Source organism: Dermacentor albipictus, chromosome 8 (assembly GCF_038994185.2).
Source record: "Dermacentor albipictus isolate Rhodes 1998 colony chromosome 8, USDA_Dalb.pri_finalv2, whole genome shotgun sequence".
In the NCBI taxonomy this organism is placed as follows: domain Eukaryota; kingdom Metazoa; phylum Arthropoda; class Arachnida; order Ixodida; family Ixodidae; genus Dermacentor; species Dermacentor albipictus.
The window spans coordinates 103,555,966-103,575,209 of record NC_091828.1 but is presented as its reverse complement, the minus strand read 5'-3'; the positions used below and the strand labels follow the sequence as shown (position 1 = coordinate 103,575,209).

General features: G+C 43.7%; 1 protein-coding gene across 5 annotated transcripts in view; it reads left to right on the top strand.

Moving 5' to 3' along the window:
- Positions 1-15,774, top strand: part of LOC139048921 (3-phosphoinositide-dependent protein kinase 1-like) — a 76,794-nt gene extending 61,020 nt beyond the window's left edge. For 2 of the 5 annotated variants that reach the window (XM_070523887.1, XM_070523885.1), the window contains exons 12-13: positions 2,556-2,804; positions 11,280-15,774. In XM_070523887.1, the coding sequence (XP_070379988.1) occupies positions 2,556-2,804; positions 11,280-11,390 (360 nt within the window). In that variant the 3' untranslated portion in view covers positions 11,391-15,774. The remainder of the gene's footprint in view (positions 1-2,555; positions 2,805-11,279) is intronic. The other 3 variants (XM_070523888.1, XM_070523886.1, XM_070523889.1) reach the window with 3 other exon arrangements.
- The last annotated feature ends 3,470 nt before the right edge of the window (positions 15,775-19,244 follow it).

Here is a 19,244-nt window from a genome sequence, read left to right as displayed (position 1 = left end):
GACCGTCACCTAATCATTTTGTGCATCGGCGCCTCCGACTGCGCGAATAAGCGCATCGTGTGTCGACTCCTCGAGCCCGCGGCTAGGCATTTCGCGCGTCGGCACCTCGGACTGCCCGAATGAGCGCATCGAGGGTCGACTTCTCGAGCCCGCGACTAGGCATTTCGTGCATCGGCACCTCGGACTGCCCGAATAAGCGCGTCGAAAGTCGACTCCTCGGGCCCGCAACTAGGCATTTCGCGCGTCGGCACCTTGAACTGCGCGACTAAGCACATCGCGCGTCGGCTCCTTGTATCTGCGGCTGTGCATTTCGCACATCGGCACTTCGGACTCGCAACCAAGCACATTGCGCGTTCGCTCTATTATCATATTGTCACGATAGCTCGTAACAATATCTATCATACCACCCCTTTATAAAGAGAACCTCATCATGAGCTCTGTTCACTAGGCCCCTTGGGCTGGCACACACCTGGCTGCAGAAGTGATCGAGGCATCATACAAAAGTAAAATTCTGGAAAGCACCTAGCAGCTGCATATCTATCACTGGCTCTCTGATCCTAAGTTCCACAGCCACTGTCAGGTGAAGATGACTTGGAAGGCTACACATACTCAGAGCCTTCATTCAGTAACATGGTCAATTATACCAAATGAAAAAATGCCTAACTGATTGTAATGGAGACTGCTATCAATCAGACAGCCTGCATGTACAACACTGGAACTATATTCATGCCCACTCAGAGTTCTACACTTCAGTTTGAAACCCAGGCACTATGCTCTTTGTAGAGCATGGTGCCTAATAAAGTTTCTTGTGCTAGTTCAGTGGCCAGTGTGCTATTATTTTGAGAGTGTGCAGTCACACATTTAGTATGGCCATTCTTACAAAACATAGAGCTTCAAAATGGTGCCATTTGTATTGCTGTAGATTCACTTCAGCAAAAGCTACATTTGTTTGAAACTTCAAATGCGTTTATTTCAGTTCGATGTTTTTGCACACTGTACTCCGCCTTACGGGTGTTTTTTCTAGGTTGTCTTTGGCCAAAAATGACAAGGGTGGTATCATTTTATTCGTATTGAAATGATCTGCGGGGTGATGCTATTTTCATTACTCTTGACCCGTCATGAAAATTACATTCAAGTATAGTACTCGCTGCTAATTAGAAAAAAATTTTCATAATAAATGCAAGATTGTTTTCTTGTCCGCAAAATGCTTCCAAATGAATAAAAATAGCATCACCCCCTACAGTAGGTCTTTAGCAATGGTGTCATGCATTTAGTTTTTGGTTTAGCAAGATGGAATCATCAAAAAGCCCCGTAACGAGTTTGAAATTAATTTGACTTCGACACTCCACGGCTACCTCTGCCCACTGTGCAACGTACCCGACACTCTGGCACACTTGCTCCTGGAATGCCCGTGGCAGGAAGGCAGCGAAATGCAACCAGAAACGCAGGCAAACGACCTGTTCGAAACGTGGGAGGCCAAGCTAACCCTCGGGGACCTGGAAGACCAACGGCAACTCGTCTCCAGGGCTAAGAGGGCAGTCGAAGCCAGAGGGTTCCTGGACTAAGGAGCCCTCCCACCTTAGGGTGATACCCGGCCTCGCTCGGGACACTGTTTCGTCTAATAAACGTTTCTCTCTCTCTCAGACCTCAATATTTTTTGAACTGCTACAGCTATCAAAAATCTAATTACAGATCTGAAATCAGCACGAAAAATTACCCCAGACAGTGGAGTTTATTAAAGATTAACCCATAAATAAGAAAAAGATTTTTAAGACCCACTTCCTCCCTTAATCTCTTCCTTATGTAAAGTAACTGAAGGCTGACTCAAGCATGCACTTCCACCATTATAGATATGCCATGCCTCTACCATAAGACACGTATCGTCATTCTTATGTCTGTACAATAGCCTGGCCAGTCCTACGTAGGGCAAACGGGACGTTGTATCAGTCAGAGGCTAATGGAACATAGAAGGGCGTTAACCGGTGGATCGCCTTCTAATCTTTCGCTACATTGCCAAGATTGCAACTGCACGCCAGAGTTAGATGAATACGCGATATTGTACAGGCACAAGAATGAAGATACGCGTCTTATAGTAGAGCCATGGCTTATCTATAATGGTGGAAGTGCATGTGTGAGCCAGCCTTCGATTAATTTACATAAGGAAGAGATTACGTGCCTTAACAGTTATCTCTCACGTAGACCGGCACATGTACCCGACTGACACGTGGTGTTACCATTCCTGAGCTTGCGCATATGAGTTTTGTGTCTTCTTTCTTTTTTCGCCTCAGTGCTCCCTTCAGTTGATAGTCGGCGTTCATGTTGCCCACTTCTCTACTCTTGTGTCCTGTCTGCACGCCTCACCTCTTTTTTGCATAATGAATCCTTGCCAACTAGCTCAGCTTTCTGTCGTTCTAAACTGTTTTCACATTGTAGTACTATATGTTCTTTTCAAAATTTCTTTAGCGTGGGAAATAGATTTCTTGAAAGACATCTACACTTACTTGAATGTCTTGCTTGGGGTTCAAGAACAGATATTATTGCGGGGTTCTTTTCAGATTATGGGGAAATCGGACGTTATTTCACCCTGGTGGCATAGGGTACGATGCAGCCTTCTCAGTTTACAACTATGCCTCCTCAACGAGCAGGGCCTGTTCGCGCGTCGGCGGATGCTGCTGCTGACGACGGGGCCCCACCTATACTATGTGGACCCCCAGGCGATGGTGCTCAAGGGCGAGATACCCTGGTCCACCGAGCTCAGGCCCGAGCCCAAGAACTTCAAGACTTTCTTCGTACACACGGTGAGCGTGCGTGCTTTTCACTTGTCTCTTTGGTTTCTTTAACGAGGGATGGGGCGCGTTCGCAACTAGTACGTGTGAAGCCAAGGAAAGCTTAGGGGAAACTTGTTTGGTGTTTTTAATTGAAATGTAGGAATGATAAGTTAAAGGAAAATTAAAGTTGACGAAAAAAGCAATTTATTGCCGGAAAGAAACCATCTAAGTTTGGCTGCGGCCTTCAGCAAATCCTTTTTGTGTTAGCATTAGGAGTGTCGAAGTGGAAAAATGCGTTTGTGAAGTGTGGGAAGCTGGTTAGGTGTTGGAGGTGTGTGTGTATGTGTGTGTGCCTGCATGCCCACGCCGGCCTACCCCACCATCAGTTGCACATTGCTGCTCGAAGAGGCAGGGCCTGGGCAGAGTGAGCTCGAGAACAACACTTCGCAATGTGGTGAATGGGGTTTAAGAGGATGCTTTAGCTCGAGGTCTCCTTTGCAAATACAGGGGAACAGAGAAATTGTTTTTCTCCGCAGCCGCTGCACCGAATTTGATGAAGTGTCTTGCACTTATAAAAAAAATGTTAAAATCTAATCACTGTTGGAAGCAGATTATCTTTATTTAGGCTGGCAATTTTTTAAATAAAGGTTGTTAAAAATCGCCAATTTTCAGAATATGTAAGTACCAAGTTTGCAGCTGTGTAACTCAGCTATAGAAAAATGATACCGCAATTCTGCAAATTGCATCTAATGGTACATCCAAAACGGACAAATTTGACGTATTGTACATGGCTTTGAAGTACACCACTAATAGAGAGTTTAATACCCCTGTCGCACGGGCACCCGCAAACTCCGTTCGCATGAAACTCCCTAACGGTGATTTATGGCACTGGAGCTGCAGCCGTGCCTCATGGGACAATGCGAGCTTTTGACTGGCGCCGCATGGGACAGAAACGGCGCTGCTACGCTTACTTTTGCGTGCAACTGCTCATATATACAGTCGCCATTAAAGGTAGCTTTTCTTTTAAGGCAGTACGTAATCTAATAAAATTGCAGCGAGAGAGCTTGCTGCGTGTTTCTTGCATGGGCCGCGCGGGTCACATTGTTTGACCGGTGCGCTTCCTATTGCGATTCTGCGCTGTGTAATTGCGCGTGTGTTAGCGGTGAACTCGGCTGCTTCCAGATGAGCGACGAGGCGGATAAACATACGAAATGCCGAAACAACATGGCGCCTGGTGAAGCATTGGTGTTGAGGGTGCAGGTGCTATGTCCCTAAAAGCAAATTAAAGGTTCCCACTACGTGGCATATGAACCAAGGCAAAAGAAAATAATCTTAAATTTGGCGAGTGAGCCAGTTACGACGATTTTATTAGCGCAATTTTTTTTTCGCAGCTGTAGCTATCTGGAAACGAGAGTACTTCATCCAGCCGTAGTGGTCATTGCCAAACTTCCTTCGCCGAAATCTCCATTTAACTTGCAAGGAACGAGGGAGACCGTGTGACACGGAGTGCAACTCCCTTGACCTAAAAACGAAAATGGAGTTCGCGGGTGCCCATGTGACAGGGGTATTAGAATAAGGGTCACAAAGAGCTCTGCGAACGTTAGCATTGGGGCACGCAGATGTGAAAAATGTTAGAATAAGACATTGCGTTTGCAGATAGCATTTTGCACTTGCAGTGGCACTATGACGTCAAAGAAAAGCTATTAGAAATATTAAAATGAAATATACTGTTTTATGATAAGAGTAATTTTTACTCATGTTTACAAGTTTAATTACAATTTTGAGGTTATTCTATTAGCAGCAAATGAGTTGTGCTTCGTTTTGCCTAACCAACTTTGTGTGCCTTCACCAGCCAAGTGCCGTGTTAGACCTAGGATCCATGAAATTTACAATCGAAGTCAGAATCAGCACGGTTAATGAATCAATCTTCATTACTTGTTACATTAGTTACATTAGTTGAGAGAAAGCACTAACTGCCGTCCATTCTCCCAGCTTATGAACTTCACGCGTCACCACGAATCAGGCACAGTATGGGACTGGGTCAGAGCCGTCGCGCTTCGATGTGGGCCGCCATGTTTGCCAACGCAAAACTTATAGGGCAGCTTTTCAGGCTCCCAGTAAATCAGTGAAATTAGCGAGCCCAATGCAAAACCCAAACGTAGTTTGCGTCTCGGCCATGCACACTGGCTTCGATGCTATTTCTTTGGGGCCCCAAAACATTTGGGGCCCCTATTCTAAAGCTCTCTAATATGTGAATAGGACTTTTGAAAAACTTTCATAAAGATTGCAACATACTTTTGTAATTAAATTCATATATCAAATTTGTCCGCTTTGGATGCTCTGGTGGATGCAATTTACGGAACTGCGATACCATTTCTTGGTGCAGATTTACGAATTTGTGAGCATTGCGCTTCCATTTATTTCTAACTTGCCAATATTTTAAAATTTTTGTGAGAAGTTCAGGCTGTAAATTATCATTTTGCTTCCAACAGTCACTATAATTTAACTTTTTCTCTGAAATGCCACAAGTATCATGAAAATGAGCCCAGGGGCTATCTTGGCAAAAACCATTTCTGCGTTTTACATGTATTTGAGTAGACGACATATGAATTGTGGCCGAGCCAAAGCTTCCTCAAATCATGGATTCGGGATGTCAAAAAGATGCGATTTAATGCTGATGCATATCTCTCGCATTTACTGCTTAATTCGCACTACATTTTTTTTGTCTGCTTTCATTTCTCTTTGCTTTATCATTTGCACATTTCAATTAAACAACTAATAATATATCCCCTATGCTTTCCTTGGCTTCATATGATAGTGACTTACAAAAATCAATATTGCAAATTGAAATCAATCAAGCAATATTGTTATACAGTCAAACCCTGTTATATAAAAAAATTGTTTTATAGAATTGAAATCCGCGATAACAAAATATATGTGACAACGAAATATTTTCGTATCCGCAGCAAATGCCCATAGGATTCAATGCATTTCGCACCTCTCGACATCGAAATGTCTCTGTGCTACAAGCCTGCATCAACGAAATTTGCCGAAACGTAACTCCGCACTGTTACTTACTCGCACAAGGCTAGCAGGCTCCAAAATGTGCTCAAATGCGATTGCTTTGCACGTAAATACCACCACGTTACACTTGTGTGGGCGCAGCCTTTTTTTTTTTTTACAAAACAACCAAGCACCGGAAGCGATCGCGTGGGCTGAAAACACGTCATGACCACCATCTTGTTAGTTGATCGCCTGTTTGAAGCAGCATGCATGTTGCTACCGGTATGTGACGACAGTTTTTGCACACCTAGTGCAGTATGTGATGTGCGCTTTTGTGAGAAAAATGCAAAAACAAGGAAATACAAGCAAGCAAAAACAAGGAAATAAATGTCCCACCGACGTGGAAAATTATGGTGCTTGAGGTGGCGGTTGCAGCATGGAGGGCTGCGCATCCGGCCATAATTGAGCGATTGTCCAGGAATACACATCCCTTGCCTCAAGGACACTGGTTTTGATGCCACTCGAATGGCATTGCGTGCAGATTAGGCGTCGGACGTAGATTAGTGTGAAGGGGCCGTAATCTCAAATGACTGCCTTCGGATGTACAAGATACGATCACTTTCGCGCTCAGCACCTGACGCGTCGGCGCCTGTACGTCTGTACGCATTGGTTCAAGAACACTGGTTTTGATGCCACTCAAATGGCTTCGTGTGCAGATTAGGCGCCGGATGTAGATTAGTGCGAAGGGGCCGTAATCTCGATCGATTGCCTTCGGGTATACGAGATACGATCACTTTCGCGCTCGACACCGGACGCGTCGGTGCGTGCGGGCAACAGCGTGCGCTGGAGGAATGCTGCTGCATGCGTGGAGCACTGTTGCTTTGCGTCCGGCGCAGAGTTACGTAAAATCTCGCAAAAGTGATCGCATCTCCGAAAGATATTGACCGAGAATACTGCTCCACGGCAGTGCTGCCGCAGCTGATCGATGCATGCGGTGCACGTTGTACAGTCAGCAGTGCGGTTCTATATCCTCGAGCAGAGCTTGCCAAAGTTAGGCTAATGTAATTGTGGCAGTAAAGCTTCGTTCTTCGACGCGTTGCCTATCTGTTCCGTCTCATTTCACAAGAATGAAATTCTCGCGAAAGCAATTTTCTTGGCGTTCCCCGCCGGTTTCATTATTGTGAGGTTCAACTATATAGCCAGAATTCAATATGTAAAAGTACGAGAGAAACAGGCGAATAGCATGGAGGCGTTTAAGGGCAAGCACATAAGCTTTGTGTAATGCTCGTTTTCTAAAAATAAGTTTCGATGCAGTACAGTAGTGTTGTGCAGCGAAGCATACATAGTGTATTGCAGTGAAGCATGTCGAAAGTAGAAATGGGCACTACTTTGCTGTGGCGATTTAAGCCCTTTGTTTTAGGGCGATGGCCGTGCCCCTTTAGAGGGCGCAAACAAGGAGGAATCGCCGTCGTTAGAGAGCGTGGCGCACACCGTGCCGATGCATCATTTGGGTGGCTGTCAAAGGGGCCGTTGTAAAGACAAAAACGAGTGGCAGTGGCGATGCCGAAAACGAATGCCTTGACTTGTATATGACCAGAGCATTTGAACCGGAAACCAGCAAGAGCGCAACTGTTATTGTAGGGATAATTCAACACCTCAGAAAACATGAGCTGCGTGAACATTGGCTTGATAAACAAAGCATTCCTTCCTTACCACCGCACTTGTCTCCTTTTCTAGTGTGGCTGAGCGCGGACGCAGCCCGTGCGCCCCGTTTCATAGGTTGTCTGCCGTGTAAGCAAGGACTGGGCAAACTGAGGTGGCATGCCATCGTGCGCTGTCTGCCCACGTGTTTAGTGCTGTAGGTTGCATAATCTCGAGTTTTGGAGACGCATTGAACAGAGAGGCAGACAAAGCGTTTGCTCTCCTCAGCTGGCGCTTTTTGTGATAGCGTCGCCCCACTGCAGGAGGGACACCATCAGCCGAGAGGGCAGAATGTACGCCAATTCGTGGCAGGCTTCGCTTTGTATTGCCGATGGGAAGATATGATCAACACGGCATGTTGCCGTATCTTTCGTCATCAACTCTCAGATTCAACAAAATGAATTTTTATTTTTCCATTCAAGTTAGCCTTTTCCGATTGCCTGATGATCTAGAACATTTTCTGGCGCTTTAGTGTAAAAGAAATCCATCGGCAATTATTTGCATAAAAGACGCAATTTCAATAGAATGAAATTTCGATATAACAAAGCAAATTACCGATTTTGCCAACTTCGTTATATCGAGGTCCAACCGTATGTGCAGTTATCTTGGCGATTGCCCACTTATTCGACTTAAGCAACAGTTCACTTTATCCTTATTTGATACACCAAGGTTTGACTGTATTGATAAAAGCACTATGCACACAAGCTTGCCTTACGCTCTTGCACATGCTCAGCCATTCTCAAACGTCAGCAATGTCGAGGCCAGAGTATGGGATGGGATTAGAGGTGAGGAGAGGGCAACACACTGGGTGTTCGTTGCTACACATGCAAGGTGTGGACGACATGTCGTCCCAAGGAGGCATGGCCAATTGCTGAGTGTGGCTCCGCTGTAGAACACTGTGGCGACGACGCTTACCTAGCTTCACAAAATATGTAACGTTGAGAAAGCACTATTCACAAGAAAACTATTTACACGATCTACTCTATCTACAAGAGAACCAGCGTTGATCAAAGATGGAAGGGAGCTCGATCCAGGCTGTGTTCTTTTGCAGCATTCCTGGAGCAAAAGTCGTCCTCTTTCTTCGACACTTCAATTTCAACAATATTAAAATACCTCCTAAACCACCCTGAGCTCAAAAATCTGTTATATAGCAGTGGTTGTGTACCAGTCTACAATGTACATACAGCCGAAAGAATTTTTCGGAACGATGCGGTGATAACGAAGGTACAGATGTTCCATAAATGACTATGCATAGTCATTGTGGTGTCTTGCTTGTGTTCACTACTCTCCCCATGGACTCTCTCCTCCTTGGCAGAGTACTTCTCTATGCGCTGTCTCACCAGCTCTGCGCAGGCCGCTGTAGGGCAACGGAACCAAGATGGAGAACCAGAAAAACGGCTCTCCATTGTCAGTGCTTAAGAGGAAGATTTAGCTCAGGCCCAACTCCGATGCTGCCTATAGATATCCTTTTCTGAGCTAACCCTTGGTCAATTTTAATGAAATTTGTTGCATTTTAGAGAGAGTGTCAAATTCTAGTGATTGTTGAAAGCGAAATTTTGATTTGGGGCCTGAATGAATACAGTATAAAGATCTTCGTAAGTTAAAAAAAACAACGGAAGCCCACAGTTTACAAATTTGGCCCTCTGTATCAAAAACAGATATCGTTGTTCTGTAAACTGCATCTGTTAGAGCGTCGAAAGTGAACAAATTCGATATATACATTTAAAGCTTATATGAACTGGTTACTATCTTTACAAGGGCTTTGCAAAAGCCACACTCTCATAACAATGGTATACTGCAGAGTGTTGTATAGTGTATATCTTTTGTCTGTTTCAGATGTACTATTAGCGGCAATTTGCAGAAATTTGATAGTTTATTTTATTGCCGAGTTAAGAGTTCTAAACTTGATAGCTTCGTTTTCTGAAAATGTTTGATTTCAGACCATTCTTATAAAAGAGTAAACAGCGTAAATAAAGGAAATCTGCTTCCAACAGTCACTTAATTTCCACTTTTTCTTTTAAATACAACAAACCTCATCAAATTTCCTGCAGTGGTTGCTGAGAAAAATTATTTCTTCTTTCCCATGTATTTAGATAGGAGCCCCCGAGCGAAAGCTCTCCCTTAATAGGCCTCCCCATGATGCCAACTGAATGGAAGCTTCTCAAAAGCATCATTGGTGCACAATCATCGAGGCCCCCCTTTTTGTCTCGGAACACAGCCGGCTCTCGTCACCACGGCCCTATCATCCCTGGTCGGCCAACCAATCGGCGGCTTTTACCCTGGTGATGTCACGTACATGACCCTTCTGCCATGTTCGAAGAGTGGACTGGAAAAGCCCAGAGAGGAGCATGGGATTGTTTTTCGAATTTGTGGTTTTCTTACGGTCTGTGGGTCTGCAGTCTCCGGCAAAGATTATCGTCACAGCTTTACGTACACGAAATTCGTACCTATTAATAGGCGCGGAAACAACGGCAGAAACAAGGTAGAAGGACTCGGGACGAGTGCTGTCCTACTATCTTTTTGTCTTCCGTTGTTTTCACACTGATCAATAAGTATGCATCCTTTTCAAGTCGCCCATCTTTCTACCCTACTATGAAATGCATGTTCATTTAAGATGCCTTCACAGTACTTAAGGTGGTTTAGAAGCCATTTCTTTTGAACTGCATGAACTCTTTTGCAAGGACAAAACATTCCACTCTTGCCAAGACAGGAAAGTGTGGTAAGCCAGAGAAGTCTCTGAAGAGAAGATGCCCTAAAGTTCCTGTGCCAACTTGCCGTGACACCAGGAATTTTGACAGCACGTTCACGGTTCTATGCTCCATCTCGCAATCTGCTTGCAGTACAGTGAAAGCGATGGGTTGCGTCATCCAGTTAGAGGAGCCATTGTGCATGCAGTGCTAGTCTGCGATGCAACCGACCTGTCGATAGCTACCACGGTTTCGTCCAGAGCGATTGCGGCAAGCAGCAATTTCGTTTTGACTCTGCCCTGCTGTGAAGGAAGTCGCAAGGCCTTTGCTGCTGCGAGTGCAAATCGGTAACGAAATGATCAGAATTGCAGCTTCTACGCAGCTTTCGTGCAAAATAGAAACGAGATTTGCTGATTCATTCAGTAAATAAAAGCGTGTTGACATAGTAAGCATTTCTTTTTCTTGATGCTGTCGACAATTAGACATTTGATTAATCTGGACATTTTTTCCGTCCCGTGAAATTAGGATTAATTATGTTTTACTGTACTTCAATTATACTGCGCAAGCTATGCTATTGAGAGTATGCATTTCTCAGTTGAAGGAGTTCTGGGGAACGCATTAGGTAACAAATGACATTAGGGCAAATTACATTAGGTTTTGCCCATGTAGCATCATGCAAATGGCATTAAAATGTGAGGCATTAGCAGGTTAATGTAATTTTCTGTTCCTGTGTGGCACAGGTATCAGTTTTATCATGACTGCCTGTGAACCAGTGCACATCCTTTGCCGTGCAATGCATTTGATATACCGCATTTTGTGAAGGACTCGGCAGTTGCAAATGAGACGATAACCTGCAACGTGCGAGGGTCTCGAATAGCACCGTCGTAGCCAACTTACAAGCACGTGTGTTCTTTCACCAAAGCCATGAACATGCTATTTACTATGCAATTGTAGCATGCAAACAATTCTCGGACTCATTTTCTTGGGCACGAAAACTGTGCACTAGAATTGCATAAGTACAGCAATTTTATGTCTGTTGGAAGTCTGCATGCTTTAGAGCAGGCTAGAGCTTGCTCCTCGGAGTTCGAAAAGTGACTGTGTTGTGTGGTGGACATCGCAGCCCAACCGAACCTACTACCTAGAAGACCCCGAAGGCTACGCCCTGGCTTGGTGCAAGGCCATCGAGGAAGTACGCAAGGCCACCTACAACCAAGCCGACGATGCGTCCTAATGATGGCTTTAGCCGGCTCTCTCCCTGGCTGTCCGTTGGCTCGTGCCCGCTTCCTCCTCTCGAGTGGCCGCGGAGAGGATTCACCACTTCGACATCGCTGTTTGCCAGCTCTCTTCGACGAGTGCGTCCTGAGGTGTGGACTGGAGTGTACAGTGCCTGCTGATGACTGCGATCGGGGGCAGGCAAACCATTTCCAGGACTCTTAAATAAGCCTTCTAAACTTTTTTTTCTGTAGGAGCGAAAATTGGGACAGTTCCTTTATATATGTACCCTTGCTTTGCCTCGTGGAAACTTGTGGGAGTTCAGCTGAACTACGATGTTGCTTCATCCAAACATTGCGCCCCGGAAATTGTTACCCTGGGAATAGTTCTCGGCATAAGAGGTCTTGATAGAGGCTACTCATGAGATCATTGGACTGTTTTCTGAACTCTATAAACCTTCGAAGTGTTTTTCTGTTGAAGCAAGAATTAGAACAACTTTTATCTTAAAAATACTTGCTTTGACAACGTTTAGCAGCGTTCGGGAGCTTAGCTGAATAGCAACGTTGCTTTGGCTGAATGTTACTCCTTGTAAATGTAGTTCCCTTGGAACTGTTGCATGCATAAAGGGTTTCCTTGCTAGAGGCTCGTAATATGGTCTACTTGTGGCAACACAAAGCTGAAGTAAGCTTAAATTCTTTATTACTTCCCCTCTCTTACAATCATCACTCCACCTGCAACTACACAGGAGTGTGTTACTTTGTTCATTGAAACGTACGAGCAAAAATTGCATTCTTGTGGACACTTTCACGATGTAAAAAAAAAAAATTGAGCGACGTTTTTTGCCACTTTCGTTAAAAGAAATATGCGACAGAAAGGGGTGATGTATCCTTTTCATAACTTATAAGAGAAGTTAGCTTGTGTTAATTTATACCGTCAGATGTGGCTACAGTATTGCAATGCGCCACCTTGCTTATTTCCTTATGTGTCTGCTATGTTTTCAGGTGCGTGTTATGGTATATCGCCTCTTAGAAATCGCGGCACTTTCTTTTTATGTCATGGTGTATGTGTCCCTATTTAACTTAGCAGTTTGCGTGGCATAGCCTGGCACCTAGTATTTAAATTTTTTTTTTCTTTCTTAAATGTCGAGCTGAAACTGGAAGTTAAGGTTTGATAATAGAAGCGCAAGGAATGGCCAATAATATTTGTAACAAATAAGGAGATTGCTGTCTGTGTAGATTAAATCAGTAGGTGCTAAAGCATGATATAAGTTTGCATGTGAAATGGCAAACAATAATTGCACAACATGCCATTACAAAGTTAAATTTGAAAAGACTATTTGAGTACAAACAACATATAACAAGATCACAGTCTTAGTAAATTACATAATGGCATGTTAAGGCATAATAGAAGTTTGCACATGGAATGGCAAATGACACTTGTACGATGTGTCATTGAGAAGCGAAACATGAGGCACTATCAAGTGCAAATAGCATGCAACCAGATCACAGTCTACGTAGAATAAAGAATTGTGTGATAACCTTAAAAGAGTGTCCCACATAGTGATGCTAAAAAATAGATGGTATATCATTGTCGCATGGTAACATAGTACCGTGCGACTTGGGGCTAGTTGGGCATCACTTGAGATAAATGACATTTTGGCATATGAGGTTGGGCAAAAATTATACCAAAGTACAACTATCACAAATGTTTTATGAACGACTAGAATGGAAGTGGCATCAGTTTAAATTTAGTCCATCGTATGCTGCTTTAAGTTATGACCTTTGCTTAATGTCTATTTGACCGCGTGGCCAACTGCATTTCTTCTTTTATCGCTCATATTATACACCTAATCGCAATTAGACAATGCCCGAGGCTGCCATCGTTCCTAAAAACTAATTCGCAAGATCAATTATTTAGTTTAAAACAAAAGTGCATGTGCATTAAGACACGCAATATGTAATCGCATCACAAGTTTGGTGTCAACATCTTTGTACAGTGCGCACATTTATTTCACTTTCAGCCTTGTATGTGTTTTACAGAGAGCCCATGCTGTTCCTTTGCATAATTTGTTCATGAAAAGCAGCCATTGCATGTTTGCCTCTTTGCATTCTTAAAAACGCTTGTGTGCTTTTTGATGTAGCATTTGCTGATGCATTAGCATTTGCGGATGCACTAACGTGGAATAATGTGTCAACATTTGGTGATGCACAGACGTCTGGTGATGCATTAGGATTCACTGATGCACTGTTATTCAATGATGCATTAGCGTCTGGTGGTGCGTCAGCATTAGCTGGTGCATTTGCAGATGCATTAGAATTCAGTGATACAATGAATGACTGATGGAGATTTGATGGTGAGCTCAGTACTGACCCTTCGCACAAACTCGGGCCGCAATTTTGAAAAATGCTACTGCCTTTTCGCACTTTTTTGTGCTTTGTCAGTGGTCAGAATAACGCAGTGGATGGTAACACTCATAGAATTGAGCAGGAAAATATAGCTACGAAATAGTGGCCTTGAAGTTGGCACTGGCCCTGCTGCTATTGCCATCACATTGAAGCACTGCTTGTGGCTGAAGCAGTACCTTTAGCATGTTTTCGACAGGTTGTGTGCAGAGAAGTTTTGAGAGGGTGGGCAAGAACAGTAACTTCAGCGCTGGCTGCAGTTTCGCGATTTTTTTAAGCAAGCGATACATTAAAACAAAAGTTATAACTATGTCAAAGTTTGCTAAGTATCCTCATAAATGTGCCCAAAAGATCTGTTTTTGAAATCTGAACGATAAATGGGGTATTTAAGGTAAATTGTGTTTTTGAATACTTTGAAGGCTTATAAGTGTTTATAGTGTCGCATATGTTTATGACGACAGTGTTAGTGTTATGCTGACCTAAGTATGATTTTCCTAAAAACGGATCAACACCTTTTGGAAATGATGTGTGCCGGTTGACTTTAACAAACAGATGATGCACTGTAGTTTCCAAGTTGCAACAGGGACAGGCGCTGCGAGATTTCAGCGTTTCAGACGCTACAAAAACAGCATTTTAAGTTCGCTGCAATCTACAAAAAAATTTTTTAGATCCGTTCAAGATTCACTGGAAAAAAAATTTTGATTTGCAATCAGCGGCGATAGCGCCGCTCCACGGTAGACATATTTTTGCCAATATGCAAGCCTGGAGACCCACCAGAGCCAGCAGATACTCTGCGGTAACTTTGGTTAGCTGCCTTACCTTGAGCAATGAGACATCGCGGACAGATTTGCCTAATAGTTTTTCTAGGTGTTAGGTTGGTCTGTAGGCCTGGGAGTTGGGCAAAACATGCTTTAAAGGTCATCTACAATGAAATTTTGAACTTCAGAACTGCACACAAAGCCTTGTTTCTGATTGTGTTGCTAAGGGGCAGTCTCCACATTTAAAGCGACGCGTAAAGTAAATGATTAAGTTGAGCTATATCAATAGATTATCAGTTTCGAAGTTTGTTGCCATTTTCTGTGGGCAAGTAATACCATTTCTGCTTACAATCGGGTGCCCTTGTTGTCTGTTTAGCCACTGTTTGAAGGCTTTGTAATTAAAGAATGGGTCAATTACAAGCACAGTGGCTTAAACAAGATCACTTCAATAGGATATGTACACATTTGTAATTAGCTGCAGGGAAATTTTGTTGCAGCTGGCCTTTCAGTGCTCTTTAAGCTAATGCTGGTGACTTGAATTGAATTTCTTCTAAGCCTGCCTATAGTAGCCAGTCTTGCGGTGGCCATCGCCACAAGCATTGTGCCTGTCACCCAGATTCGGTAGACTAATGGGTACTCCAGTTCAAGTGCACAAAGTGCCCGAAGCACTGTGGTCACTCAGCTTGCCGGCCTCTAAATATCTTCCAGTGTCTGTTATCAAATGCAGAGAGCAAGTTTTCATTTTGTCGCGCTTATTATTTCTCGACACTTGTCGCATGCCTGCACACGCACGCACACATGGCGTTGCCGAAGGCGCCTCCACGTCCACTTTTGCCTCGGGGAGGCGTTGTAAATATACTTCACGAGCCAACGTTTTCGACTTGCCGGCGGAGTGGCCGCTTCTCACTAGTTAGACAAGTTACAAATTAAGACGGCTAAATTAAAGGAAAGCAGAATGGAGGAGGAAGAGAGTGTTTTATACGTTTTTCAGAAACTGCACAGGAGATGGAGACATGGACTGTGTTCTTGTTTCGTTTTTTTTTTTCGTGTTTTTTATGTGAGTGTTGTGTTTGAAGTGACGTGCGTGCTGGTGTGATGTTGGACTTGAGATGGACTGCTGGACTGAAGGACGGATGCCTTTGTCATTGTACAAAAGTGCTGAGAGTGCCTGGAAAGTGTTTGTGAAAGAGTGTGGGAACCTCCGAACAGTTTTTTTTCTTGTAATAAAATATACGGGAACCTCTTCGGTGCTTGTTCTTTCTTTTTATCAATTCAAAAAATACTTGTGCAGCATGTGAGACGCTCTTCATGTTAAACCACGTGTAGGGGACTTTTCCCCATTTAGAAAGAGTACTTTCAGATAATGTACACATAATGTTCCGTGCAGAAGTTCGCGCATAAACTGCAAGTGGATTAGTTGATGGAAAACTTGGAAAAGCAGACACTACGAAATATCCGAAGAATTTGCGAGTGGGACATTGAAGAATGTTTGTAAGCTTTCGTGTAATAATTTCACATAGGCTGTTAACTTATATGCATTAAATTTGTCCACTTCAGGTGCTCAATCAGTTGCAGTAAACAGAATTGTGATAACTGTTCCTTTTGTTTTGCAGAACTATAAATTTTTAAACCTCTTGCTCGAATTGCTGCTAAACTCGCAGATTTTCGGCAATTTTTGTAAAAAAATTGAAGTCCTATGTCAAAATTCTGGTTAATGCAGTTGCTAAAACGTAACTTTCTCTGTTAAATCATTAGAATGCAGCAAATGTCATTCAAGTCCTTTCGGCAGTCTGAGAGCATTTCTGCATTTTTCCTGTGCGGCTAACACTTGTCAATTTGACCTCGGTTAAATCAACTTCACGCTTAATTCGAACACACTAGGAAGTCCGGGCAAGACACCTTACATTGGCTGTGGAAGAAAAGCTCTGTATACGGAAGTATACAACTTCAGTTCATTTGACCCACGGCGACATCCTCTCGTGCACTGCTAAGGCTTGAACTACTAGGAATTTGCCGGACGTTGCTACTGTCGGCCTAAGTGCGAACCTGCCTTGCATTGCGTTTTCTTTGTTTATTTTCAGAGTTTTCCAAACTTTACCTTTCCTTTAAGTTCAACACTGAGGCAGCATCTAAGCATGTCGATGGCTCGTGCCACATGCCTTTAGAGTTGCGCTTCAAGAGCTCTGAGCAGAAAGACATAGCAGGCTGCCTCGAGCAATAAAAATAAAAGTATGTGAATTCGTTCATTTTGCTGCCGTTCGTTAACGCGAAATTTCGGATAATTCGATCAAACCTTCCGGTCTCGCTAGAGTCGAACTAACGGGAGCTGGCTGTATGTGAATAGGAAAAGTCAGTGCTGGACTCAAGGTAAGGCTTCAGATCGTACTAATCTGAAGACTGAGTCAACCAGTGATGATCGAGCTGGGCTGCCGTCGAAGCCTGGCGCCATCGCCGTTATCGTGACGTGCACGACACGGAGCACAAGTTGCTGACGTTGCTTAGCAATAAGGCTAGCTATGATAGATTAGTGAAACGAGTCTCTGTCGTGACGCATCCTGGATAATGAAATAAAAACCGGTTCATACCTATAAAGAACTGTCACGGCCAAATAGAACACGCCTACGATTGTCGGTTCCTCCATTGGCGACTCGAACTAAGTAAAGCCCCTCAAACTTCCTAAAGTAGCGACACTCTCCTCCGCCACATTCCCTCCGTCTCGCTTCTCCTCTCTTTCACGCTCCCTCCTCGACTATAGCACCGCCTACACTGCTCGAGCGTAGCAACGGCGCCAACATGCGCTGCTCGCCACTCCGTAGACGCTTCTCGAGCAAAAATGGCGCTGATGCATGGCGCGAGGGCCCACGTGATGCCATTAGGCCAATAGCGACGCGGCGGCGGCCTCGGCCAGAGCGCGCGAGGAGGAGGCGGCATTCTTCAAAGCGTGGCACTACATTACGAAGTTTAAGTGGCTTTAGAACTAAACGCTCGCCCCCTAGCGGTCGCATCGAGAAACAGCTCATCCAGGTTCAAGGTTGAAGAGAAAGAGGGCCTCCTATCACAGCACGCGCTGAAGGCCTCGCAGTGCTCAAATCGCTGTGCTCAAATCACAAGCCCAGAAATGAAAAATGAGATGGATGTCAAAAGACTTGTGTACCATTATGCGTGTCCTCGCGGTGGAAAGACAGCAATGTATGATTTCATCTTTTAGCTAAACAATTTGGCGACTCACATCTGAGAGTGACTTGGATAAGAAACATTGCATTGGGAAAATGACTGTCATTATACCGGTTTGTTCGAAATACTTCACTGGGGACTTCTTCCCGGTGAGGGGGAACATTGCTTTCAATGTCTTGCTGGCATTTCAAATTGTGGAGTGTGCTTTGTTTAGGCAGGCGCTTTGATAAATTGTAGTGATGTACGTAAATTTTTAAGCTTCGTTTGGATTTGTTCTTTTGTAGTTTTCAGCTCCAGAATTAGTGTCACTAATGCTATAAGCTGCAGGAATATTCTCGCCGATGTACTTTTGTCTGCAGGCACGGTAGCGGCAACGATGACTGAAGGTCTGAAGGACTGAATGCGAAAACATCCGTTTGCTTAGATTTAGGTGCGCGATAAGAGAACCCCGGGTGGTGCAAATTTCCCGAGTCTCCCACATACGACGTGCCTCATAATCAGATCGTAGTTCCGGCTCGTAAAACACCATAATTTAAGAGGAAGCTTTACCTCGGGTGCTCCTATCTAAATACATGTAAAAAGAGAATTCGTTTTTCTCAGCAACCAATGCACCAAATTTGATGAAGTTTGCTGCATTTAAAAGAAAAACTTAAAATCTAGTGACTGTTGGTTTTGAATTTTCGATTTACGTCGTCAATATTTTATTAAAAATTGGCAAAAATTGAAAATTTTCAAAGAACGAAACTATCAAGTTTACAATTCTGTAACTCAACAACGAAAAACGATAATACAATGCTGGGAATTGCATCTAATAGCACATCTAAAGCGGACAAAATTGATATGTCATACATGAATATAAAAAAAAATTAGTAATATGGAAATACAGCTTTTGCAGAACCCTTGTGAACAAGGTAGAAAATTCACGTATGATATAAAATGACGGATCGAATTTGTCCGCTTTTAACGATCTAATGGATGCCATTTACAGAAACGCAATATCTGTTCTTGATGCAGAGCTATGAATGTGTAAACTTGGTGCTTCTATTTTTTTCAAGCTATCGAATTTTTGAAAATTCATTTAACAAAATACTGAGCCTAAATCGAAATTCCGCCTCCAACAGTCACTAGAATTTAACTTGTTGTTTTATATGCAACAAATTTCATTAAAATGGGCCCAGGGGTTATCTCAGAAAAACGTTTTTGCGTTTTACATGTATTTGAATAGGCCGCGTCGGAGTTGGGCCCGAGCTAATGCTTCCTCTTAATTGTTTGGCTGTTTATTCGAACACACATATCGTCAGCAAACTTGCGGTCATGCATAGATAGAGTGTTGATTCGAACCAAGAGGTTGACATAGAGGTCAAGGTAGCGTAATCTCAAGTGTCGGACATCGCGTATAGTAGCGAGAAGCAAGCTGTATATAGTGTTCATTCCACCAAGGAATGCGTTCTTCGTCACACCAGCCTTGTGAAAGCAAGTGTTCGCAGTCATCCGGTGAAATATATGCTTTTGTATTCCAGTGCGCGTGTGACACCGTGC